At 41.5% G+C, this 27993-nt stretch overlaps 2 protein-coding genes and 1 long non-coding RNA gene across 5 annotated transcripts; 2 read left to right on the top strand and 1 right to left on the bottom strand.

Moving 5' to 3' along the window:
* Window positions 1–938: 938 nt before the first annotated feature.
* Window positions 939–3419, top strand: LOC103713515 (fasciclin-like arabinogalactan protein 17). The gene is made up of 2 exons (XM_008800473.4): window positions 939–2366; window positions 3128–3419. The coding sequence occupies exons 1-2, from the start codon at window positions 1046–1048 to the stop codon at window positions 3199–3201; spliced, it is 1395 nt and encodes a 464-aa protein (XP_008798695.2). The 5' UTR covers window positions 939–1045; the 3' UTR covers window positions 3202–3419.
* Window positions 3420–5319: 1900 nt separating this feature from the next.
* On the top strand, window positions 5320–23707 carry LOC120104731. Its single transcript, XR_005507091.1, has 2 exons — window positions 5320–5953; window positions 23508–23707. It is a non-coding gene; the product is annotated as an uncharacterized LOC120104731 (long non-coding RNA).
* LOC103713516 (calcium-dependent protein kinase 10-like) lies at window positions 7248–27860 on the bottom strand. Of its 3 annotated transcripts, none has more exons than XR_001879812.3 (8): window positions 26327–27860; window positions 24299–24442; window positions 24049–24201; window positions 23487–23602; window positions 20075–20242; window positions 18452–18676; window positions 18103–18349; window positions 7248–7371 (listed from the first exon to the last, which is right to left on the bottom strand). XR_001879812.3 is itself a non-coding variant. In XM_008800475.4 (8 exons), exons 2-8 carry the CDS (start codon window positions 27153–27155, stop codon window positions 18227–18229), a joined length of 1758 nt encoding a protein of 585 aa, XP_008798697.1. In that variant the 5' UTR covers window positions 27156–27274; window positions 27365–27860; the 3' UTR covers window positions 17895–18226. The 3 variants fall into 3 exon arrangements, 2 of the variants coding, with proteins under 2 accessions (XP_008798697.1, XP_038972306.1); XM_008800475.4 differs by lacking the exon at window positions 7248–7371 and having other exon boundaries at window positions 17895–18349; window positions 26327–27274; window positions 27365–27860; XM_039116378.1 differs by lacking the exon at window positions 7248–7371 and having other exon boundaries at window positions 17895–18349.
* Window positions 27861–27993: the final 133 nt, after the last annotated feature.

Here is a 27993-nt window from a genome sequence, read left to right on the forward strand (position 1 = left end):
AAAGCGAGAGCCACACGCCGCCGAGATTGCACCATGGAGACAGGAAAGAAAGAGCCAGAGAGAACCTCCTACCTAATACCAAAACCTGGGGCTTCTTTGATGCCTTCCCGCCTTCCGCATACCCAAATCTCTACCTCCGAAGGCTACCGGCAATTCCCGCTGTTCTTTAATCGCTAGATCTAATCCCTTCAACTTGTTTTCAGTTAATTAAAAAAAATAAAAAAGAAGACAAGAAGTTAAAAATAGATGTCTTGTAATCCTTTTGGAACAGCGACAGCTCATCTTACCATCCCTCCCTTGCCACACCATCCAACTCGCGAAGACATGTTGCAAATAGTACCGGGACAACGCCGCGCCTCGAGACACTTACGAGGAGTGATAGCTGTCAAAAAAAAAATATATTTTTATTATTTTTAAAAATTTATTGGCTAAAAAAATTCTTACTAAAATGTTTTTTTTTAAAATATATTTGAATATATGATAGTTAAAACGATAATTTCTGGTATATTTAGTTGACGATATGACACATGTTAAATTGACTTATATTTAATTAAGCATTTGATTTTCTAAAAAAATAGATAAAATGTCTGTCATGCTTTAAATAAAAAAAAAATTTATTCAATTCTATTTAAAAAGCAAGAGAGTCCTTTTGAAAAACAATAATTCATCCTAATTCTTAACCAATAAAAAATAGACTTTTCTATGTTCTATATAAATTTTTAATAAAATATTAAAAATTTATTTTATAAAAAAACTATTTATTATTTTTTATTTTTTTAATATAAAGTATTTTTTATTTTTTTGTTTTTTTCTCTTTCTGCCAACCAAACTGGTCGTCAGAAGAAGGTTACTTGCAAACCTGGCTAGTTAGTCGTCAGAAGAAAGTTACTTCTAAACCTAGCAAGTAGGAGGGTAAAAGAGTCTTGCTCACTTCCACTTTACCTTTCCCCTTCTCACTTTCCTCACCAAACACGGATACCCTAGCAAAAGAGAGAGAGAGAGGTAGCAGTAGAAGGCTTTTGTGTTCTTCTCCCTCCCCGGCGTCATGGATTCCCAGGTCTATGGCGGCTCTCCGACGATCCTCTTTTTCGTTCTACTGTTCTCCGTCGCCGGCATCCCCTCCGCATTGCCGGAGAACTCCGTCTACCGTCCCACATTGCCATCAAACGGCTCCGGCCAGATCAACTCCAACTCCATCCTCGTCGCCCTCCTCGACTCCCACTACACCGAGCTCGCCGAGCTCGTCGAGAAGGCCCTTCTCCTCCAGACACTCGAGGACGCCGTCGGCCGCCACAACGTCACCATCTTCGCCCCCCGCAACGAAGCCCTCGAGCGCGATCTCGAACCCGAGTTCAAGCGATTCCTCCTCGAACCCCGGAATCTCAAATCCCTCCAGACTTTGATCTTATTCCACGTGATCCCCTCCCGGATCGGCTCCGATTCCTGGCCGACATTCGAATCTGCCCGCCACCGCACACTTTCCGCCGACCACGTCCACCTCTCCGGCGGCGGCGCGGCTAAGCTGGTAGACCTTGCCGCCGTGGTCCACCCGGACGCGGTGGTCCGCCCGGACGGCGTGATCCACGGCATCGAGCGCCTCCTCGTCCCCCGATCTGTTCAGGAGGACTTCAACCGCCGCCGCAGCCTGGCCTCCATCTCCGCCGTCCTCCCCGTTGGAGCGCCCGAGGTGGACCCCCGCACCCACCGCCTCAAGAAGCTCGCCCCGCCCGCCCCTGCCGGCTCTCCGCCGGCCCTCCCCATTTACGACGCCATAGCCCCCGGCCCCGCCCTCGCCCCCGCTCCCGCCCCCGGCCCCGGCTCCGGCAAGCACTGGTTCGACGGCGAGAGCCAGGTCAAGGACTTCATCCAAACCCTCCTCCTCTACGGCGGCTACAACGAGCTCGCCGACATTCTGGTAAATCTAACGTCGTTAGCGACGGAGATGGGGCGTTTGGTCTCGGAGGGCTACGTCCTCACCGTCCTCGCTCCCAACGACGAGGCGATGGCCAAACTGACGGCAGATCAGCTGAGCGAACCTGGAGCACCGGAGCAGATTGTGTACTACCACCTGATCCCGGAGTATCAGACGGAGGAGAGCATGTACAATGCGGTGAGGCGTTTCGGGAAGGTGCGTTACGACACGCTCCGTCTCCCCCACAAGGTGGTGGCGCGGGAGGCCGACGGCTCTGTCAAGTTTGGCCAGGGACAGGGCTCCGCATATCTCTTCGACCCGGATATCTACACCGACGGCCGGATCTCCGTCCAGGGGATCGACGCCGTTCTTTTTCCGCCGGAGGAGGAGACTCACGCCGCCGTCGCGCCGGCAGCCGTCAGGAGCAACGTCAAGGCCGCCAAGCCAAGGAGAGGTCAGCAACTATCATTATTACCATTTACTATTACTACTATTATTATTACTATGATGAATTTTTGTACAATTATTTATGCGGTTTGTTGGGATGGGTTCGGGTTGTGTCGAGAAAGAATGATTGATGTTCTTTGGTCACGTCAACCGTTGGATCGCATTATGCACAACTTTTAAAGCACTCAGCACAGACTTCAAAGCGGCAATTGCACGATCCAACGGTGGATTCGCGCGAAGGAAGGTGAATCCTTTTTTCGTGCGTAAGATTCAACCCGCAAGAGGTTTGGCTTGGCGGTGGATATTGGAATACTCCGGCCAACATTTTGATATTTTCTTAATTACTATTTGTCTGAAAATTGAGACTTTCACGATTTTGATTGACCGGGAAACGTATGGACGAGATTATTCGATTAGATCGTGAGATTTGGTGTTGCTCTCAGGTGATTGTAACCTGGGGTTTAATTGGTGAGTTTAGTGAATTACATGTAATAAGGTGTTAATTAGGGTTGGTAACGCATATGCTTGTGTCGGTGGTGCTGTGTTTGTGTATATATATATGGTGGAGGGTATTTATCCTGTGCGCCTTTTCTTGCTATCTTTGTTCATTTGTTACCATTTTCTTCTTTTACTATTTATGATTTTTTCATTATTTTTTTTTTTTTGGTACAAGTTATTTTTTTCTTCGGAATTATTAGCTGTCGGTAGAGTAGATGAATAGTTATTTGTTTTAAGTGGAGGTATAAATTTGTTTTTTTTGCAATGCAGGGAAGTTGTTGGAACTTGGGTGCAAAATGCTGGGGGCTTTGGGTCAGCTGGCTCGTTTCACCACCTGCCAATAGGTAAAGGTGCATCAAACGGAAGCTAATTCACATGGAAAAGAAAGGTGCTACCCTGTTGCAAATTCTTCCCGTAATAACACGAAGGATGATTAAAAAGGGGTTTTGTATGTTTTTGTATATAAATGTTTTTGTGGGTTGTCAATTGGCAAGAATCATGAACGTTCATAGATAAATTCTTCTTGCACCATATGATGTGAAATCACCTATGTTCTACCCTAGCTATATTCTGCTGCTTTTTACATTTGTTTTCTACAAAAGAGGCGTCAAATTAAGACCAGGAATAAGTGGATTCATAGGCATCATCTCTTAGCAAATGAGCCAACTGGCCTGGCGCCTGAGCATCCATCCAGCACTAAAGGCTGCAAATGGGTCGGTTTGACCTTTGATCCGACCCAATCCATTTAGATCCGATTCAACCTATATTTAAGGACCCTTAGGGTGAGTCGGGATTGCAAATTAGGCCTATTTTATTTTTCGGTTTAGGTTTGAGTTTATTGAATCTCGATTCAATCTGATTTCTTGTTTTTTGAATTAATTTGAAATCGTTTTTCTAACCATTTGATCCGATAATCCGAATTATTTATGTTGGGCCTGCAGTGCCTGTAGGCCGCATGGGAGGATGAATGGATTTTACCGTCTCTTTTGGCGAGCTTAGCGGTGGGGAGCCAGGGGGGTTGGCCGGGCTGCAGCCGCGGGGTTTAATGGGGGATTAAGCTGGTTGTTGGGTGCAGATGGGATGGAATGGTGGGTTGGCTTGGTCTTGCAAACAATGGACGCGGCTGCCCATGGAGGAAGAAAGTAGATCTCCGTACGGTTTGCTTTCCTTCCCTCCCGCTTTAAGCCTGCTCTCCCAAATAAAGGAGGGGCCTGCACTTGGTACGTGCGTATATTGGCCTTGGGCTGTGAGGCTCCTGTTTGTGCATCTAATTAGGAACGGTGTACATGAGTACGCCAGGTCACGTGCATGGACGGAGGGTGCAGATATCATGCGAGGGAGATGCTTCAGTCAGACTAGCTAGCTAGGTATGAGGTATGTTTATGGAAGCAGTGAAAGAGTGCTGCTAGTATATATTTCAAAATAATATTATATTTAAACTAAAATAGTATATATTCTAAAATGTGTTAAATTTGTTTATTTTGGTAAAAAAAATTTAGATAAAAGGTTTAATTTTAAAGTAGCGAATGATGCTTCTTTATTATGAATTATAGCATGACCTGACTAGGATCCGAACTGAATTCGATTTTTTTTTTTATTGGGTCCAAATTATACATAGACTCGATTCGATCCGAATGACCTGTTGAGTCTGTGGATCCATTTCGATCCGATCTGTATTGAGTTGGGTTTGGATCTAATATTAGAATTTGAATAAGAAATCGAATTGGGTCGGGTTCACTCATAATTTAGTCCGACCCATTTGCACTCCTATCTAGTACGCATCATCAAATTGACGTGACAATGCCAACCAATTTTCCTATAGATATGAGTAGCCTTAAAAGCCTATGTTACCCCCATCTGCAATATATCTCTTAAAAAAGGATTAAAAATTGAGGCAGACTAGCATCTGAACCATTAATTGAAGATATCACTTTAATCCAATTACGTTGCAACCAAACCTGACATGCTTTAAATTTGAATATAGCTACACACAGGCCCTCCCAAGTAACCTAAATAATCTCTAATAACTATTCAAACACCTACTACAATGTTACTTGCAAAACCTGCTGTAATTGCAACAAAAAGAGAGAATAATAAAATAAAAAAAAGAAAAGAACAAAAATATATAATATTTATATAGTTCGGCCTATGACAATGCAAAAGTTTCACTATAAAATATTAGAGATTAGAAAATACAAGATTATCTCATAAACTGTTGCTCTCAATTCATCCGATCATAAAGATATTTAATTGCTCTTTTTACTTATACCATGTCTTATGTTAGGGAATCCGAATCAATCCAAATCCTCTGACACTCCTTTTCGGCTGCTATTTTTATAGTTACAAAGAAGATAAATAATAAAATAAATTAATTATCAATTGAGCTGATATTTTTCCGATAATCAACATTGCAACAATTTGCTGAAACAGCAACATTGTTTTACCAGCACATATAAAAAGTGTCGGTAAATTAAAATTTTATCCAATATATTTGTTTGTTCTGTTGGAATTAACGGTCTTAATGTTGTGATGCTCAGAAGCTAACCATCCATACACGCACATCACAATAGAACAGCCATATATGGTAGGCTTACGCTGGCGATGGGCAATGGTTTCCTTCTTTTTATTAGAAACCCCGGTCCTCGCGCGCCTATCATTTCAAGTTCTGATTTTAGAGGGAAGAGATTTGGTATTCCAATCCTTAGATGAGTGTTTTAGTGAGAGAGAGGGTAGCCGGCTTAATTAATTTACCTTGAGATCCGAGAGAACTCTGCTTCTTTCGATCCCTAGCTTTTCCTCTCCAACCTCATACAGTGCCCCATACCTCCATGATGTCAATTGCAAGGTCTTCCGCTTGCCGATAGTGAGAACTCCACTCTTCCACAGCTTTTCCTCTCCGACTTCACACAGCCCACAACTGCTCCTCCTCGTCAATCAGGAACCCTTTTGCTCGCTGATCAACGCTTCCGCTCCGGGATCAGGGGAGTATCGTCAATCGCTAGATCATAAATTTGGAACCCAAGCTGCTGCCCCCATGTACCTCCTGCAGCATGATTACCTCCTCACCATGCTTCTGCCTCCAAATCTAACCAAAAGGTATCGGATCTCTGAACCAAGTTTTTCTTTCCCTATAGAGATGCTTGGAAGGTTCATCTTTGTTTTGCAACGCATAGAAGGCTTAGTTTAAAGGGTATATACATTTAGAAGGATTAATTGGAGAGATCTCACCCCCATATTATTTATGCACATATATTAAGGATTTTTGTTCAAATAAAACCGAGTTCTGCATGACTTGCAAGGAATTATGTTACGGTTTGATAGATAGAACCGAAATATTTTGCTTTTATTTTGTATTTTGGGGTATTTGATAAGATATTCTGTAGGTATGCTTTTTGTGCTCTGTTTTGTTGCTGGAAGAAATCTCTGTTTTTGTGCTCACATGACTTTTCCATTGATCCACGTTGATTCTGCAAAATTAAATTGTTACTTCTGTACAATTTGACTGTTTATGGGGTTGCTAGAGCCCCATTGTGAAGTTCTGTAGGGAATGGAGACATAAAGCCTAAAACTGAGAATTTTGGGGATGTAGAAAAATATGAAGAAGAATTATAGCAATTGTTGAAGCAAATTGCTGCATCTTTATGTAATATTGTAACAATGTGGGGAAGTTGGAAGGTTATAGCAGAACTCGATCGATAATTCAGAACCGGTTGAGCACAATAAGCTCATTTTTTAAATACTCATTAATCAATGCAATCTATACATAGTTTATTCATCCAACTTTAGAGTGCATTTTGCACATAGCATGGCTGTTAATTCTGCATATTTATATTTTTATTTATGCACCATATACAAAGCCCATCCAGCACACTAATTGTAGCCAGCTTATGACATGAGAAGTTTCGACAATGATCAAGTTGAATTGTTTGAAGCCCAATATCTTGCTCTGATATGTGCATATGATATTGCCCCCTTTATAATAGCTCACACCCTTAAAATAGAAGAGCATGATCTGAAACTAGTACATTTACAGAAATCTAGTCTTTTATTTTTATGTTTTACCAACATATTTCAGTATTCTTTTTTGAGAAATGTACATGTTGCAGCATTCTTATGAACCATAATTTGCTTGCTAAGAAGTGATGTTGATCAAGATGCACGAATAATTATAAGGGTAGTATGTAAAATTATATGGGCAGCATTATCAATAGCAATATGCTATCCTCAAAAGGCTACTATAGATTTCCTTTTGTCACGCCCTGAACCCGGAGTGCGACAGGCGCTGTATGTTTGTACGGCGGACCGTACAGGCAGGCATGGCAATGGATCATATCAAAGCAATGATAGATCCTTAAAATTTATTTAAACATTAATTTATTCAAAAAGTTCTTACAGTAGTTTCAAAGTAGCATGTGGTAAAAAAAATCTAACTAATCTAACTAAGATATCAACAACCGAAGAATCTTCAGAAAATCTAGCGCACACCCGAGTCCTGTGTGATCATGCCTCTAGATCTGAAAAACAGAGAAAATATGATAATAAGCTACATTAGCCCAATAAGCAATATAATACCCCAGAGTGGGGACAAAGTATGACAGATATTTAATTAAAATACAAAATAATGACTGAAAAATAAATCACAAATAAATATATTTTTTTAAAAATTTATTAAGCATTTTTATAAAAACTGATACTAGGATCCTAACATCAATAGGCTATGGCGACGTAACCCAGTAGCATGGGTTGCATAAAGTGCCGAAAACCACTATTATTAACCACCGGTGGCAATGATATCCAAATACCACTATTTTAATTACTGGTGGTGCGGTGCTGAAATTGGTTTCTTACAGATTATAAGTTGATGGCCAATGAATAATTCCCATTGGCGGGGCCATATTATAGCCATGCTGAGAATACATACATACAAAAGAGATAACTTGCCCAGTCATATTTTTCAGATTTCATAACACATACATAATTTTAAAATGATTATTAATATTCCTGACCCATTTTACTAAGTACAAAACAAAATATCAGAATTTAATCAACTAATTATTAATTTTACCAAAAATTTGGAAAATACACTTTGAAGTATTATGTTATTTATCCCTTTTTGTTTTAAATCTCACTTCAGACAAATGTGTCAAATACACTTGTTTAATATCATTAAAATATTATTAATTTTAATATCATTCCAGGAATCAAAATTAAACACTACTATCTCATGCTTCTAGATTAGGTTGGTCGAGTGAGAGTGCCCGACTACTCAGGTTAGTTCGAGCCAGAAGGATTCAATGGGTCAGATAAAGATCAAAAGTAGTCAAATCTAGCTGGGGCTGAAGCAATGGTTGTGTGGAGTGATTGATTATAACCCTATTTGATTTTGATGAGCTCAAAGCATTTGAGTATATCTTATGTTATACTAATGAATTCAATCTAGTGTTTCAGCCAAATATTTGTGAATTTATGTTTAATTATCTCTAGCTTTGGTTCAATACATTTTGGCTAAGTATGGAACTCAGTTTGAACCAAAGTCTGGAACTAGAGTCGACTCCGGAAGATTTCGAGTCGACTCCAAGTGTTTCAGACGTTCTGGCACAGACTCGAGTCGACTCCGGCACATTACGAGTCGACTCCGACTGAGAACAAACAGCAAGACAGAAAGATGAATCTCAGACCCTATCACCGAGTTGACTCCTGAAGAATTCGAGTCGACTCCGATGCTTGCCGAGTCGACTTTAGCAAAGTGCGAGTCGACTCCAAGGAGTAACAGACAGATTGACAGAGAAGTTGTTTTGGACTCTGAGAGCCGAATCGACTCCAGAAGAACTCGAGTCGACTCCAGAAGAACTTGAGTCGACTCCGACGGTTGGCGAGTCGACTCCTAAAGAAGCAAGAGTCGACTCTCAGAGGAATGCAAGACTAAAAGTCAGAGAGCCAACTTCGGTGTCTGAGAGCTGAGTCGACTCCAGCAAAGTCCGAGTCGACTCCGAGGCAGTTCAACTCCAAAGACAGAAGACCAGTTTTTCGGTGTCTGAGAGCCGAGTCGACTCCAGCAAAGTCCGAGTCGACTCCGAGGCAGTTCAACTCCAAAGACAGAAGACCAGTTTTTCTGGCTCTGAGAGCCGAGTCGACTCCAAGAGAATCCGAGTCGACTCGAGGAAGTAAACCCGAAAGAAAGATCTTTGGATTCCTGAAGAACGAGTCGTCTCCAGAAGGGAGAATCATCTCCGGACATTGGCGAGTCGACTCCAGGTTTAGCCGAGTCGACTCCAGAACGGGACAGCACTTTATTTCAAATTTTGAACAGTGGGCGAGTCGTCTCCAGTAAAGCATGAGTCGACTCCAGCAACAGCCGAGTCGACTCCAGATCGAGCGAGTCGACTCCAATCCCAACGGACACTTTGTCAGGAGTTGCAGATTGTGCAGAACGGCTCTAAAAGTGTGTCTAACGGTTAGTTTTCGATGGGGATTGCTTAAATAGCCAGAGTGAACAGTAATAGAGCAAGAAAGAGAGACTCCATTCAAAGCAAAAGGAATTTCCACCTACCAAAGCCTTTCAAGAGTTAATACAAGAGAAAGAAGGAAGAAGTGCATTGAAGTCCATCCTCCAAACGTCTTCCTCGCATTCAAGGCTCTCCTCTGACATCAGACCACCAGTGCATTCAAAGAGGAGACTCAGAGTTCGAGAAGCCCCTTCTTCCTCTTCCAAAATTTGTTTGAGGGCTTCTAACTCTACATTATTTATATTGTTCATATTTGCTTGTTAAGAAGCTTTTCCTGTACTCTTTACAAACTGTTTTCTTGTTACTTGATTCAATCAGGGGATTGAATCAAGGTTGTAGAGGTTTGTTGGTGAGCCGAGGTTAAAACCAACGGTGTAAGGGTTCGATTGTGATCCCGGAAAAATAATCGGGTGGTTCTAGTCGATGAGCCTGTGAAAATCGACCGAGTTCGTTGTGATCTCGTAAAACAACAAGTTGGGTTGTGAGCTTGTAAAACAACCGGCTGTAATCCGAGGGATTATAGTGAACTCCCAAGTGAAGCTTGGGGAGTGGACGTAGGAGCAAGGGTTAGCTCCGAACCACTATAAAATCTCTTGTGTTTGTGATTGTTTAATTGTCTCTCCCATTCCCCTCATCCACTGCATATGGTAAACTAATTAATCCACTTGCAATAAAGTTTAATTAGTTACTCATTAAGTTTTTAATTTGCAATTATTACTTAAAATCCAATTCACCCCCCCTCTTGGGTTGTCTTCTTGGGCAACAGGTTGGTCAACTGCTCGGGTACCGGAGCGGTTCAAGGTCTCTAAACTGGGTCAACTTGGATTTGGGTAACAAGATTAGGGCTTGATGGGGGGCAAAATAGATCGTCCTACTCAGGGCAAGGGATCATCCCATCCCGGCCGAGCAGACGCCGACACCAACCAGGCAGGACCTCGGTCCCGCTCAGAACCAGCCTAATCTTGGACTCCGCCGAAGGCTCAATTGACCTCGGCCGGATCTCTCCGCTGCTACGACCTGCAGCAACCTCTTCTGATGCTTATAATGATGTTCTGGGCCCGAGCTCGGAATGCCCTATTGTGTCAGCTGCGAGTCCAAGAGCTTCTTCAACTGCAGGACTACTTGCTGATGCGCCCCTTATATTCGCCTTTACATTCGCCGACATGCCTCAACTCAAGCTCGGGGCGTTTTTACATTCGCGGACACGCCCCGACTCGAGCTCGAGGTGCCCTTTATTGTCGCCAATGCGCCCCAACCGAGCTCGGGGCGCCTCTTATATTCGCCGACGCGCTCTAGCTGAGTCGGGGTGCCTTTATATTCGCCGACATGCCCCAATCCAAGCTCGGGGCGCCCTTAATATTCAACGATAAGCCTCGGCCAAGTTCGGGGCGCCTCATCTAACAACGTGCCCCGACCCTTGAGCTCAGGGCGCTCTATCGAGCAAACCTCGAAATCGGAGAAGCTAGGCCGACCTCAGCACCCGCCAAGCCGACCTCGCCGAGTACACGATGCGACCCCTCATCGAGCTTGGCCTCGCCCACGACCGTATCTACATGTGTGCCCACGCTTGCCTACGTGGCCGTGCATTACAACATCACCGTGCCATGCTTTGCTTGCTGGCCAACAACAGTCAAGGACAACGCCATGTTGCTCCAGCCATACCCCGTCACACCCATCAACGTCTTACCGTTCATAGGAACAACCTACGCCATGCGCGTCAAGCAAGCTCTAGCTGCACGCCATCTGTCTAAAATCCATCTCCTCCCATGATGAGGACGGGCCATACCTCTGCCACTTGGACACCTCTACGAGGACTATAAATAGCCTCATCATGTAACACTACAGGAATTTTTGGACCAACTAAGATCCACCCTAACTTGAGCGTTGGAGGACCCTCACTGGAACTACTGGTGAGGCTTTGTGCAGGCACACCATCGCGCAGAAAGTGGCTCTCTCTTTTACTCCAGCCGGCAGCTCCCTCGACTCTCCCGGTGTGGTCACCCTCGAGCTAAATTTGAACAATATTTGGCGCTAGAGGAAGGGCCTAAGTCGTGATCATGAGGTTAAGGAGTTACAGAGCTCCAAATGCATCAAGTAGCTGGGTACCAACACCCGGCAACTTGCTTCAAAGTCCACCCCCTGCAGCTCTTGCACCAGCGGACCAGATTTCTCAGGTCTAGCCAGAGCAGTTTGATCTGCTCCTTCAGCAGGTCCAAACATTGACTGCGGCCGTCCAAGGCCTGCAGCGAGGCGAGGTCCAGTCTGCACCCCCTTTTCGCGGACGTAAGTCCATTGGACGTCACCCGCGGCGTTGTTCTCCTGCTAGGCAACGCACGATGAACGACGAAAGGGAGCCTCGCCACCATTGAAGCTTCCATCGAGCTTGATCCCCAAGCCAAGTGGCTCGTCGCGCAGCCACCGCCTTGAGAGCCTGCATTGAAGCCCAACACCCCGATCACAGGAGCAACTATCAGCGACAGGGTCCGCCCCATGACGGGATGCCTGTAGCATCGACCAAGGGCCGGAGAGGCCCCGTCAACCACATGCAACGACACCCCCCCAAGCTCAACAAAAAAATCGAGGAGTTGGAGCGACAAATTCAAATGCTTCGAGAACAAGCTCCGAAGTGCGACGTCGACGTTGACTTCATAACCGAGTCTTTGTTTCCGTTTCCTCGACGAGGAGCTGATGAGCCAATCTCCCAAAGGTTCAAGATGCTGCAATAGAGCCATATGACGGCTCATCCGATCCTTTGGATCATCTGGAGAGCTACAAGGCTCTTATGACACTCCAAGGGGCTACAGACGTCCTACTTTGCAGGGCCTTTCCAGCAACTCTTCGCAAGGCAGCTCACCTTTGATTCTCTGGGTTGAAGCCCAGCTCATTCCTTTCCTTCGAGTAGCTAGGCAGGCAGCTTGCCACCCACTTTGCTGCCAGCCGGCGTCAGTGTCGGATCTCAGACTCCCTCTTCGCCATCAAGCAGAGAAAAAGAGAATCCCTGAAAGGCTATATCGATTGCTTTACCTTGGCCACATAGGAGGTTCGCGATCTCGACCAGTCCATCGCCATGTCGGCGTTGAAGATTGGAGCTTGGTCCTACAAGTTCCACTTCTCCATCGAGAAAAGCTTCCCTGCCGACTTTGCAGAAGTGTTGGCTTGAGCTCGAAAGTACGCCAAGGCTGAGGAATCCATGGCCTCTCGGCGCGAGGCAGCCAAGCGGCCTACTAAAATGCAGAAGAAGCGCCACGAGGAACGCTTCCGCCCAAGGATCAGATCCCCCAGCGCGAGAAGAATCCTCCTCGGCTTAGGAGCCCGGTTCGCTCGAGGTCTCCTTCCCAAAATCTCAATAAATACACTCCCGTTCTTCAAGATCCTCAAGAAGCCAAAGGATTTTGTATGGTCCGAGGAGTGCCAGCAAGCCTTTGAAGAGCTCGGACGCTATCTCACCTCTCCTCCTCTGCTTACAAAGCCCTAGTGTGGGGAGGTTCTCTACCTGTATCTTACAGTCTCTCCAACCGCAATAAGCTCGGTACTAGTCCGAGAAGAAGACAAATGCCAGAAGCCCATATTCTATACTAACCGAATCCTGCGAGATGCGGAGACTAGATATTCCAAGTTAGAGAAAACAACCTACGCACTCGTCACCTCGGCCCGTAGGCTTCGACCATACTTTCAGGCGCACACCATAGCAGTGCTGACCGACCAACCTATACGGCAAATTTTGCAGCGGTCATCGAGCTGGAAGGATTGCCAAATGGGCAGTTGAGCTCAAAAAATTTGATCTTGGGTACCGCCCTAGTCCGGCGATTAAAGCTCAAGCGCTCGCCGACTTCTTGGTGGAGTCCACCTTGCCGGACGACCCTCAAACCGAGCTCAACCGAGAAGAAAAAGATGCTCCCGAACGGCCATGGATCCTAATATCGACAGCTCCTCGACTTCGGGGGGCAGCACATTCCACTTTAGCCCATAAAGGAGTTAGGCTGGGAATGTTTTATATATGAGCTTCCAAGGAATGTTTGTTTTTTTTTTTGGTGCAACGGCGGCTCACACACTACGGGTGTGAATGCGGCTAACAAAATCAAAAAATAGAACACTACGTAATGGCTCTGGAGCTTTAGATAGATAATCTTCTTTTGAGAGTAGCTAAAGGCTTTCTTCTTTGATTTTTAAAATTAATGAATTAAACTCAAAGCAATAGATTAATCAACTTTATAGTCAACTATTTTGCATAATCAAAATAAATCCTTTAGGGTCAATAGGTTGTGCCTTTGGAGACTTCATGATAACAGGTTATTTTCTTTTTATAGATGAGACCTCCTATAATGGGATCTTTGATCCTTCCTCTAGCTCAAATCTGTTGCCGCTAAGGCCCGGCCTGTCTCGGGCGCTAAGTGGGAGAGGTGCTGGAGGGCTCGGCCATATGCTACTTGTGTCGTGCAAGGCTTCGACTCAAGGTGGATGGTTGTAATCATGATCCTAATCCGCAATCGAGCTCCAACCTAAAACAACAAAGATAATGAAGTCTTCTTGCTAGAGTGTGTTCAACGTGGGACCTTTCAATGCCTAAGTCAGAACGATACTCAGGGAACAAAGGAGGTTGTCAGCAGTCTATCAGGGCACCTGAGCACTTACTTAGATGATCCCTCGGAGTGTGGATTGTATAGGCGAAGGCAAGAGCCTGTCGCCCTAGAATTCGGGCACGTCGGTTGGCCAGGTTTGGCAAGCCTCTGCAAGTTCCGAGAATAAGGTGCGAGTGTTTCGCACGCGGATCATGTCTTCCCTTTTGCCTTGCATGATCTTAAAGGCTGCTCGAGATTTTAGCCGACGTGTCGCTAGCTGTAGGGAGTCTTTGAAATTTGAATTCAGCCGTGCACTTCTAAGCATGCCACATGGCGGGCTCTAGTTGGCAGTCTGTAGGCTTTGTGGTGAGCTTTGGTTGGCCGGCCTTTCATATGAGTCGTGATCGGTTCCGAGGCATCTCTGGTGCTAAAGGATAGTAGCATTCAAGCATATTCTTCTCCAAATATTGGAACATCCACAAGGTATATTGTAGGTATTCCAAGATTTGGGAAAGTGGTACCTAGCACATTCCACTTTAGCCCATAAAGGAGTTAGGCTGAGAATGGCTAGCAATCCTACACATAAATGCCTTTTGCCTGATGCTTAAAAGTTGAAGACCTAGGTCCCCATCCGATCTAGGAAGACACAATGTTCCAAGGTGCAGCACCTTTCTATCAACCAAGTGCCCTTGTAGGAATGCTTTGAAATACTTTTCCATTCTAATCAAAACAAATTGAGGAACATTGCAACTTGACATGAAATATATTGGAATAGAGGAGAGCACAGATTGTAGCAAGGTCATCCTGCCAGCAAAGGACAAAGCCTTCCATTTCTAATTGTCAAGTTTGGCATTAATTTTTTTCATTATCGGATAATACTCAGCTGCAAAAAGTTTGCAACCAGATCAAGGCACTCCTAGATATGTCCACACCCTTACTTTGACGAGGATTTGCAAGATACTTCTGATTTTTGCTTTAACACACATAGGAGTGGAGGGACTGAAAGAGAGATGTGATTTAGTTAAGTTGACACTTTGCCCATGGTAGGTACAGTATAAATCAATAATTCTCTTGAGACACAAGCAATCTTTTTTTCTTGCCCTATCCGCCAATAGACAATCATCCGCAAATGCAATATGAAAAATTAGGCCCCTCTCTACTAATTTATAGCTCCTAAGCATACCACTTTCAGTAGCTTGTTAAGGAGTCCTTGAAAGCATTTCAGAACATAAAAAACAAGAAGGATGATAAGGAGCATCCTTGTCCAAGTCCTAACATTGAAGAAACTAGCTCGATGGAGATCCATTGACCAAGACAGAGAATCTGGGAGCAGTAATGCAAGCCTTAATCCAAAAGATCAATCTGTCATGAATGCCAAAATAAGTGAAGACGGCAAATAAATAATCACATTTAACTCTATAAACCCTTTCCATGTCTACCTTAAGTACCATTAACCTTTTCCTAGTATAAGCCTTCTCCAATGAATGCATTATTTCCTATGCTGATAAAATATTATCAGAATCTGGGAGCAGTAACGCAAGCCTTAATCCAAAAAAGATCAATCTGTCATGAAAGCCAAAATGAGAGAGGATTGCAAATAAACAATCTCATTTAACTCTATCATAAACCCTTTCCATGTACCATCAACCTTTTCCTAGTATAAGCCTTCTCCAATGAATGCATTATTTCCTAGGCTAATAAAATATTATCAGAAATATTGAGATCATGAGCAAAGGCTCCTTGAGCATCAGGTATCAAGGATGGAATGATTGATTTCATTCTATTTACTAGATTTTTTTTAGTCACAATTTTTTTTAGTGGATAACAAAGATTAGCTGGTCTGTAATCATTCAGTGGCACTGGATTTTGTTTATTTGGGATGAAGGTTTTAAACGTTTCCTTCCACGAAAAAGGCATAAAAGTAGTTCTGAAAAAATATTTAATAGCAAGGATTATCTCATTTTCTATGATAGGTCAAAACTCCTTAAGGAATAGTAGTTGAAAGCCATCAGAACTAGGAGCCTTATCCGAGTGCATACTTTTTATTGCATGCTCAATCTCCTCCAATGTAACTGCTGAGATTAGCCTCCCATTCTAATCATCACTGATCTTCAAGGAGACTGGACGCATCCAGATCTCATCTATGCATTGGTTTACAGTCCCTTTTTTGCTGAAATCATACATAAGGGTCCGTCTAATCTCATCATCTTCTTCCACCATTTGTCCATCAAGTGCTCTTATCATTGTCATTCTATTCCTTCAATTTCGCAGAATGGTATACCAATTGAAGAATTGAGCGTTGGGATCACCATCTTCGAGCCACTGGATTCTAGATTTTTGCCTCCAAAAAAATTTCCTGCATGCAAAAATTCTTGTTTTATAGCCGAAGTAATTTCAATAATTTCATGTGCTCCTAATGATTAAGACCCCTATTTTGAGCAACCTCAATATATAGATCAAGGATTTCATTATTATCACTCCCTTCTTGAAAATTTTGCCAATATATTCTCTGTCCCATCTCTTGAGGGCTTCTGTGGCGTTCTTGAGCAACAAAGGTACCTCGATACATGGAGAAGAATTGCCACAGCATATCCAAGCTTGTCAGACTACTTGTATTTCTTTGCAAGATGACTAGAATTTTTCAAAATGAAAAAGATTAGTATTATTAAGAAACTTATCCATGGCAATAAGTAAAATAGACTAGCGATCAGATGCATAACAAGCCAAATGATGCAACTTAGATTCAGGAAAGAGGTCCCTTCACTTGCTTGAGGCAAACACTCGATCTTTCCCAAACATGAGCAAGACCCATTCTATTGTTGCACTAGGTGTAATTAGGACCCTCAAAATCCAGTTCAGTTAGACCATTGGATTGAAGGAATTTTTAAAATTCTGTAACATTTCTGTGAATATGAAAGGCCTTGCCCCCTTTTTGTCATTAGCACATGTATTACCATTAAATTCTCTAGTTAGAGCCATAGGTATACCCATAGCAAGTTCATTAAAGGTATCTTCCCATATTATCCTCTTTTCCACAATATTTGTGCTAGCATACACAATAATAAGAATCCATGAAGGATATATAGGTTGAGATATATTACCGAAGACTACTTGTTTGTTTGCATATAAAGTTTGCATTACCCAGATCCTTCCTTCATATAACAATAATGCCACCAGATAAAACCTTTGCAGGCACAACAAAGAAATTCCATAGATGAGCAATGAATCTCTGAATTCTAGGGAAAAAATTCTCAGAGATTTTTCTTGCAAGAAGGCAAGAAATATCAGGACTATAACTACGAATTAAATTTTTAACATAATTTAAAAAAGGAAGGCTGAGCCGCTCCCCTACAAGCCCTATGGATGATTAATAAGTCTACTAATTTATTTTAGCTAATGTGAGCTGCTTCATATATGTCATTAATGCCCAAGGAACTTATTCTAGTTGCAAGATTGTAATGAAATGAGATAATATTTGAATATGCATCGAGTTGTACATTTCCTCTTTCAACTTTTATCACTGGATCTGTGGAGGAATATTATTGCTGCATGGTTCATGCATCCAACATACCATTGTTCAGAAGGGATTAGTTGTTAATTATCATGAGAAACACCTAGAGTTCATTGCAGAATCACGCAATGAAAATAAATAGACAACAATCTGTGTAAAGTTTGAAGATTTGCATTCTAGGTAATATTCTGAAATTTGCTAGGTAATTATTTTGGTTTGTTAATACTCCTTGTCAAGTGTTTCAGCCATTTGTATTACATAATTAAGTCCTGATCTTTTCTAAGAAATCCACTTCTTTACTCAAGCGACTCCACTTTCAAGCCTAAACACAGCAAAGAGGTTACCAAGGACGCTTAGTAGGAATCAGCTGCCACTGTAATCCATGTGCCTTGAAAAATGAAATTTCATCGCTAATCTGTAGTGGATTATAAATAAGAAAAATTATAAACCTTGCATGAGAATTCATCTGACCAAAAAATATAAGCAAATATGACCAGTAACCAACAATCATAGAGATACATATAATAACAAAATGATGAAATACTTCATGCTAAAGTAGCCTGGTAAGAGCAGCAGAAAACAGCTACAGCTGACCATAAGACCATCTAAACAACAAGAGAAACATCATGCACCACTATTCATTTTTCAGATTCAGCTTACAGAACCTACCTCTGCCATATTTTCCAATTCTGAGGGCACCCTGGATCTCTACAGCTGGAGCGCGATTTCAAACCTATGTTAAATCTATAAACAATGATTAAAGAAAAAGAATGAAGACCTTCTCACTATCTAGTTAACCAAGCCTTGGAGCCTCCCTAAAACCAATGCTGAAACTATTTTGCAACCCTTTCTTGCCAAAGCCAGCATTTCCTTTTTGCATCATTGCAACAAATTCATTATAATCTATGCATCCATCCTGCAAAATAAAAAAATAAAAAACAACTAAGATGAGCACATCATTTTCCTTAATACAGATTAAAGATTTCAATTAAAATAGATGTGAGAGTAAAAAAATTACATTGTCTTGATCCACTTCTCTGATCATTTCTTCTAGTCGGACATCTTCTATACCAAACTCTTCGCAAGCCTGCTGCAGCTCATCTTGAGTTATGTAACCACTCCCATCTTTGTCAAAATATGAGAAGGCAGCAAATAAGTGATCCTCCCTTTCAATCTTGTTCATATGTAAAGTGGCAGCAATAAACTCGCCATAATCAATTGTACCACTGTTATCAACATCCGCCTGCAATTTGCATAGGAGAGAAATTATAAAAGATGACGAGTAGAATATTATACTGGTGCACTCTCTCAGATATAATGAGTATTTTGAGAATGAGCAGTGACTATCCACAGATGAAACAAATCAAATAAAACTCATTCTCCATCAAAACTTAGAAGGGCTTACCCAAAAGTGTGACATTTTACCATATGAAGCCATGGTTTCACTAACTACAATTGTCCATATTTAGAATGAATAGACTGTTACTTCCATGCCTCATCCTGAGGTATCTTGGATGCTAACATTTATCCTGTGTCAGTTATTATCAATTGTTATCACTTCACTAATATGGTGTAATCAGGACAACAGAATACACAGACCATGTATTAAGGTTTAATCAAACAATTCTTTTGGGTAAAATTATATTTCCTATGTTACCTTGATGTCTCTTTGTTGTTAAAGTATGGTTTAAAATGCTTGTTGTAGTTACAACGTTACATCTATCAACATATACATATGCATCTAACTAATAATTAAATCTAGGGTGCTTATATACTTCAAAGTTCAAAAGATACTTATAACCACAACCATCTAGCTTTTTCCCAACCACTTGGGGTTGGCTAGCACAAAGGATACTTCAACACTAGAAATCAGGTGCGTCAGTACTAAAATCAAGTCATCTTTAGTGTTCAATAGTATATTATTAACATCTTGTTTTCATATTGAGGATTCATGCTAGCATTAATATTGTAGAACAGTATATTTGTTCTTTTTGACACACTGATCCATGCATGATACATCTAGACACTAAGAATCTATAACTCATTCTGGAGCTTTGATGAAAGCAGACCATATAGGTAAGTTAAGAACAACCCATATTTCCAACAAATCATCTTCCTTAATAGCCAAAACAAATTAAATGTGTTTTGTTTAAGCCTGGGAATGAGTTTCAGGTAGCCGTCCAAGTCTACCTTTAATCACCATCTACTTTCATCATAAGCAGATCAAATTTAGTCTTTGGTATCAACACTAGCATTCCTGTGGATGAAGTAGCTTCACTGCCTCCACTGCCTTCTTCAAGCATCAACCATGCTTGGAAAGAAAAGATGAAGAATAGACTCCAAGGGATATATAGAAGAGTCAAAAGATCACAAATAAGAGAATCCAGCCTTTTTACGTATTAACGAGAATCTTAATACATATTCAAAGCAGGGATGCTAGACAAATATAAAAGTTTCGATACAATAAACCAGGTAATCCCATTACCATTTTTGTTTTCTGTTCAGCCTCTTCTTAACGAGATTTGGCATACAAAATACAGATTTATGAGCTATAGTTGGTTACTTCTCACTAGAGAAAAAAAAACATTAACTATCAAACATGCAACAATTCTAATTCCAATGAATTTAAGTTGACACTTACCGCCTGCATAAGTGCATAAATTTCTGACTCTTTAAGGTTAGCACCCACTCTTTTCAATCCAGCCTTGAGTTCTTCAAAAGTGATCTGTCCGCTATTGTCTGTGTCTATCATCTTAAACATCTCCTTGAGGCCAGCAATTTCATCCTCTGAGAGGCTTTCAGCAATAACCTATACAATTTTTTTAAAAAAAAGTGAGAAAAGAGAACAATGTGAAATGATGATTATAGCAGAGTGCATGCGCTACGAATTATTAAAATTTATGAGGCATGCTCACTGAATCAAGTACATGGAGTAGAAATTAGATGTTTATTGTAATAATAAAAGCAGGCGGTAGACAATGCTAGATTTTGAAGATAGGTGTAAACCATTAAAAATAGTAAAGCAACAATGAAAAGGAAACAGAACATAACAAATTTTACATACATGGTTAGTTGATATAATTACTAGAAGAAATAGAATTACTAAGAGGGGGTGCAACATTTGCAATTATCAAGTACATGTTGCACCACATAGTGATTTGAACCATTGGTGAAGTCGTAAGGCATAGTAGTCAGTGGAGCATGTATGTACTTTTTTATGATACATTTCATGGAAATTATAAATTTTTATTAATACCACCATAAGTAGTGCCATAAATAATCATACGTATTTCTTTTCCGGGACTTGTATTGCCAAAAAACTTTAAAGAATATAGTAATACAGTAGTGATGCCCTTAACTAAGAGGTAAAGGTGGCAAAAAGAATATAATGCGGAAACAATATGTCAAATATATCAACTAGGCAAGTCAGGCATAGATCAGGACTTCAAGTACCCCATAAGTAAGGCAGGTGGAGTATAGGTTAACAAGTTTACTCATACATTTCAGTATAGGGGCTGAACTAACTGATGCAAACTATTTCCATGTTTGCAAAACCAACCAGCTTTTATGACACTTTAAAACAATATATGAAGCAAAGAGATAATTTTCACAGTTTATGAAGACATCAAAAAGCAACACAAAGCTCAAACAAGAGAACATTGACTTCTTCAAAAGTAGGGGGGCAACATTTGTGTATAGATTATCGAAGTAATTTGATGGTGCCAAGAGGGCATACCGGTCGATGTCCGGTACGGTTCGGTACTATACCGAACCGGTAGGGTGTATTGGTTCACGGACCGCCACCCCCAATTGTTTTTTGGAGTTTTCAAAAAAAATAATTGGTAATTACTCTTTTTTAACTTTTTCAATAAATTTAAGTCTAATTTGATATTTTTTTGATTTTTTTTATTTTTTTAAAATTCTGGTTAAACCTAGATGATGCATCTTATTACTTTAAAATGATACAAATCATAAAATGAACAACGTAAAATATCTTCAAACCCAGTAATGACGTAAAAATTAAAAAAAAATTATATAATCAATTATATATATTTAAAATTCAACATACATACTGATACCTAAAATTGAATCGAGTGGCGATACCTCTTGTAGATATCCGAATCATTAGCATAGTCAGGAGGCACATCAGCCTACCTATCTAACCAAGAGGCGTAGTCTTGTATGTTCATTCTATAAGGAACATGTACCAAATTATAAGCACTCTCGGATCTCTCGTTGGAGCTCTAGCTCTGAGAAGTGTCCTTTAGTTGATAATACGACAGTGGAGGGGCCCATATGAATATGTCGGCAGCAAACTTCGATCCATAAAACGCTCCAGGCTGCGTAGGGTAGTAGCACCAGAAGATGCCTCAGACATACCATATCCATATCCATTTACATATAGATCATAGGTTGTATGTGGCTGCGGATAATAGGATCCAATATACGACTCGAAACCTGATACGTCTATGGATCCTACTCCACGTGCGAGATCATCTGCAGTTGCATCGTGTCCTTTTGAATGATCTTGAAGAGCCCGTCTTTTCTTATTTTACAATTTTTGAACTATTTTTTCAAGCCAACCCTCAAAAAAGAAGGAAAGAAGATAGGAGAGAGGAAGCACACCTTAGTTAGCCTTGAATCTTCCTTCTGATAGCTTAAATCAGTGTTGTTTGTGGATTTTTGGAAAAGAAAAAATGGCGAAGCCGCTTTCAAATTGCATTTGTAAGGCCTTCTCGGGCCTTTCGAACGCCAAAAGGCCTTAAGTGGCAGTGGCAATAATGCCATACCCAACTCGGTTTGAAACCGGGTTGACTTGGTGCAAACTGGCCGGTTCGCACCGAGTCGGCACTGAATTGACCGATTCCGGTCGGTTCCGGTCGGTAGAGGACCGATTCTAGCGATCCAATCGCAGTTTCGTCCGGAACCGAATAGGATTGCCGACCCGATCCGGTTTCGCACTGGGTAGGCTCAGTAATGCCTAAACCGAGCTGTTCGGCCCGGTTCGGCATTCCCTGGTGCCAAGCATGTCAAGTTTGAGCCAATAAAAGATCAAATAACAACAAATGAGATTTCACAAGAAACCTGAATCTTGAAATCCTGCCATTTGCTAATTTACACCTTGTTACACTCTTTCCTTCTTTCCCAATGGCAAGGACCTCATTCTCGCCAGCTCACTCCCACTTCAAGTTTGCTAACACTCTTCCCATTTCCTTTTCCAATATAACAACCTCCATTCCTTCTGTTAGTTGGCACCAGCAGTGCTTAACCTTACACTTTCTAAAGTCCAACTTTCTTAGACAAAGGAGGGGGCAGCGATGAGATGAGGAAGGGGTGAAGGTGGAAAGGAGGCATAGAATGCAATAAGCATACCAAAATAAGGCAAAGATGGAGAGAATGTAGGTTGAGAGGAACATGCAATTCTGGATGTAAAGGTGGAAGAAGGGGAAGGTAGACTGGAGTACATGACTGCAGCAGATGTGTATGAAGAGGTGTGAGGAGAGGAGTGGCCATAGCCCTGGAATGAGAAACATGGAACACTAGAAATCAAAATGTTTTTAGGACCCATTTTTTTCTCGATTGAGAAAGGAAGGGAAGATAGTAAATTACCAACTCCAAATACTTAGAGATGCACCACCGAAAACTCAAACCCAGAACAAGCTCCAAGGAGAGGAGGGGGAGTGATTACTGGGGCATCACCCAATTCACAATGTACGTAGGACTTTAAGCATCATTGTGTCCACCAAATTTCTATATCAATAATCGTAAGAAAACATTGATAATCCACAAGGAGTATTTAATCAATTTAAGAAGAAAAGGATTTCAAAAATGTTTTACTAGAAAATATGGGTCTAGACATGCATGACAATGCATATTGCCCCTTCTCTATACAACATAAATTTGCATAATCAGATATTCATAAAAGGCCCAACATTTATTACTTGTTGGTCACATATAAGAATCACTGTTGTTGGTATATATAATTATTTTCCAAGAACTGCACAAATTAACACCGTCTTTAATTTATGAGCTTCCTGAATTCCAGAACTTACTCTGAGAGCCATCTTCTTAAGCTTGTTCATTGCAGAGAATTGCTTCAAGCGAGACAGAACTGCAGAATCCAGAGGCTTATCGAGAGCAACACCATCAACCTGAACCCAAGGATGGCCTGCAAGAAAGATGACAGTTTGAATGATCTTAGATCATAAACTCTGTGACATGAATCTAAGCTGAGCAATCATATTTTTCCTCAGAGAGATAAAATTCACTTTTATTTGCAACTTCCATTTACAACTGTTCAGAAATTTCATCAAAAATTGCATAATATAATAGATCAAATTGACCATTTGTAGGTAGCGTTGCATGATCAAAAGCCAAGCTTAAGCTTATTATTTAGTTCATATTGTCACCCTGCCAAGTTTAAAGTATGTGATGATTTCTTGCTACACCACTAGATATGATCCATTATTCTTTTTGTATTGAGCTCCTTGTATTGAGCTCCTCAAATGGATATTATGTAATTATGAATATTTTCTCCGGAAACAGACTTGAACGAGTTTCAAACCACAGTGAAGATCTCAAAATGGAAGCAATGACACTAGATTGAGAACCTACACAAAACATCATGTGCAGTCAACCGCTTTTTGGGATCCCTAACAAGCATTCTCCTTACAAGATCTTTAGCACTTGCTGAGATGCTAGGCCATGGATGTGACTGAAAGTCAAGTTTGCCATGTAAAACCTCTTCAAATATATCTTGCTCAGTTTCTGATGCAAAAAATCAAAGGCATCATAATTAGTTGCAAAGATGATCGTAATGATGTATAGATAGGCTTAAGTGTTTAATGAAGACCAAAGTTCTTACCAGCCCAAAATGGAGGGACACCACTAAGAAGGATGTAAATTATTACCCCAGCACTCCAGACATCTGCCTCTGGACCATATTGCATTTTCAGGACTTCAGGTGCAACATAATAAGGGCTACCAACGACATCAGTGAATATTTCTCCTGAAATATTAGAACAAAAGGGGGTTATTAATCAGATATAGAAAGGTATTATAATGTCTTGAAGGAAAATAAGTAAATGATAGGTCAAACTCGTGGAATTAGACTAAATCAAGGAAAATATTTGAGGGCGATATAAAGATTTGCACTGAAATAATTCAATAGCTTCATGCAAAATTATTTATACGTTATATATTATCTCTTTCTATCTGAAGAGTCTTATTAAAACAGGAAATCAGGATAGTGGTACTATGTCTAAAAAACAAAAGAACTTAGTTCAATTTTATGTCCACAGAAAAATAGGTGAAGTGTCACTATAAAAGTTTCAGAGAAGGAAATACTTAGAGCTACAAATGGATAGCTTGAGCAACTGGAATCTGTTTGAAAATGCATTAACATGTGCATGTAATACAGAAATTCATGCAGAGGCAACCAATCACCAGACAAACCCCGTGCTCAATCTGACATGGTGAAACCAGCAACTAAAACATCTTACATGGTCATCCAATCTTGTTCTTTTTATACATCAACAAAGAAGTGCAAAGAGGCATTCACCCCATCTGTCTAATCTATTGTCATAACAACATTTCCCTAGGGCATCAGTTACACTAGAAACCTGAAAAGAAACTGTACGCCTTCGTTAAGAATTTGATACACCGGGACTTTGTAAATAGCCAGTAGGTTTATCCATGGGTTTGCTGGAATAGGGACATGGTCACATCAGAGATCTCACAGGCGGACGCCACAACTGATGTTGAAGCAGAAATTTGTTTATCAGCAATATGGTAAAGATAACCGATTTTCATTGTTTCCTATAGTTCGCATTCTCTTTTATGGTCCACATCTACAAGGTTTAGACCCTTGATTTCACACAAAATTTCCTTACAAACCTCGTTAATATCTGTACAATTCCCCGCCCTTGGGTTTATTTCATAAGAATTTTCCAAAATTTTCAGCAGCAGGTACTAAAACTCATCTCAGAGGTCACATATCATGGAGACCCCTAACCATGTTTCCACAATAATTGGACACTATTATTTTGCAAAGACAATTTCATTCTGCAGCCAATCCTCTTTATGTCAGCATAAGAAAAACATGAGTCCTAATACTTCAAATTAGTGGTCCAAGCAATCATAAGACCATATGATGATAATTCACAATCATTGACAGGATTTCAATAGATCCAAAAAGTAAGACTTCTATGCCTTAGTAGATTAGCAATAAGTTCTTCTATTTTCTATAGGTACATGACAACATTGCAATGGTTAAATTAATCTTATGCTTTATTAAACCATTTCCATTGTTCTGGTCTTGCAGTAACTGTGGCCACTTGATGCATGAAAATTCCTTCAAAATGACTGACACGAAGCAGTCAGGCAGACAGCAAATTGAAAATCCTTCTGCATTTCCTTCACTTCCTCCTATCAATTGTTCAAATCCCAAGGTTGACATGCTTGATCACTCATGATAATTTTCATATAGACATATTGCGCACCTATTCTGTTCTCTATAACTAAAAGAGAGCTCCTTCGAATTATGATCGAAAATTCATGACATGAAAGCAACTAATATGGATCGAATACATTTTATCACACCGAGTTTCTTTAGATAGCTCTCTTAACAGCTAAGAGCCATTATTTTTGGGTTTCATGTTGTCATGCTTCAAACAAACCTCTTTAGCACCATAATAAAAGTCTCTGAAGTAATTAGAAAATACCATAGCAATGTGCATCATGGATGTAGTTGGCCTTCATTAAGGCAACAATATGGCTAGATGACAATAGTTTCAGAAACAAAGCCTATATATATGAAGGTGCACCTGGAACTTTATAGTTTGCAGGTATAATGAAGTAACTAAACACTTAAATTGAGAAAAGATAAATGTACCTGGCTGAAAGAAAATCGACAATCCAAAGTCGATGGTCGTCAGAGGTGCCTCCTCTGTCTGGTTGACAAACAGAAAATTCTCCGGCTTCAGATCACGATGCATGACCCCCAATGAATGGCAAACTTCCACAACACCCACAATCACTCGTGCAAGCTCTGCTGCTTTTCTCTCTGTGTAATGCCCCTTCTGGATAATCCTATCAAATAGCTCACCCCCTGCACACAACTCCATGACAACATGAACAGCCACAGCATCTTCATAAGCACCCTTGATGGAAATAACATTCGGGTGGCCTGATAAATGATGCATTATCTGGATTTCTCTCCTCACATCCTCCACATCATCTTCTGTCGTTAATTTCCTCTTCAAGATACACTTGCAAGCATACTCCTTCCCAGTTGCCTTCTCCACACACAGATACGTAGTTCCGAACTGCCCCTGCCCGAGCTTCCTTATTATGCGATAAATATCCTTCAAATTCGCCGTTTTACGCCTCAATACCGAATCCGTCAGAAGGCCGGCGCTCGAGGCTCTCTTGACATGGTGCGGCTTCCTGTGTGTCGGCGGCTCCTTTGCCGGTTTTGCCTCTTCTTGAGGAGGAAGTTCAGCAGGCTTTGTTTCTTCTTCCTGGATCTTAACTGGATCCGGAGGCTTGCTTTGGACGACAGCGGCTGTTTTAGCCGGCGCCGCCGAGGACTCGTCACAGACGGGCTCGCCGTTGGCATGTGCGAGGACGGCCTCCGGCGGTCGGGCACGCCAGAGAATGGCAGAAACTGATTGGAAAAACCCATTCTTTGTGATGCTGGGCCCGACACATGCGTTCCCCATCGGAAGCAACAGTCAAATTTCTCCGCAATCCCTCTCCGGCATCGGATTTGAGCCACCCAAAGAGCATTCAAACCATAGTCCCAGAGCAATAGCAAGAACTTGATGCAAAACAGGAGAAACTTTCCGAGAAGATAAAAAGAAATTTAGCAAAACAAAGAGGAAGATATCAAAAATGGAAGAGGCACGGAGAGAATTTCAAGCAAGTTTACCGGGAACCGGACAAAGGTCGCATCTTTCCCTGAAAACAACAAACTCCTTCCATAATCCCAGAAAACCCAAACCCGACCGACACGGAGACGTTTCTGCACCGAATCCTCCGCTTCTAACGCGGGATGGATAAGCAGAGATGTGGAAGACACACTGCCGGGAAACACAGATGGGGGCACAGACGGTCATTTTAACGGTCGGAAAAAAACGGCCTCTCTCTCTAACTCGGCGGAGTCAAACAAACGCGTTTGGAGCTGTCCAAATCTGAATTCTCTTTTCTTCTTCTTTCCTTTCATTTTTATTGTTATCAGAAGCTAACTGAGGTGGGTTCATTAGATTTTGATGGTGGAGCAGATGGTCACGCGTTTTTCTGACTGTTTTCAGGGTTTGGGTTGGAAAAGTGGGCTCTGGTAACTCCGCTGATTGCCCCGGCGAGCGCCGGTCACGCCGGGAGGTTTGGTAATGATTTCTTATTTCTCCTCGCCGACCATGTCAACAGGCGGGCATTTTGTTTGGACTATGGAGACATTTCCTCGTTCAATCACCATGTGAGGTTGGTCTTTTGTGAAGCGAGGGGGAAAAAACAAATGCCGTATTGAAAACCGATGGACAAGTCGTTTTGGGGGAAGTA

Source organism: Phoenix dactylifera, unplaced genomic scaffold, assembly GCF_009389715.1.
Source record: "Phoenix dactylifera cultivar Barhee BC4 unplaced genomic scaffold, palm_55x_up_171113_PBpolish2nd_filt_p 000089F, whole genome shotgun sequence".
Classification (NCBI taxonomy): Eukaryota; Viridiplantae; Streptophyta; class Magnoliopsida; order Arecales; family Arecaceae; genus Phoenix; species Phoenix dactylifera.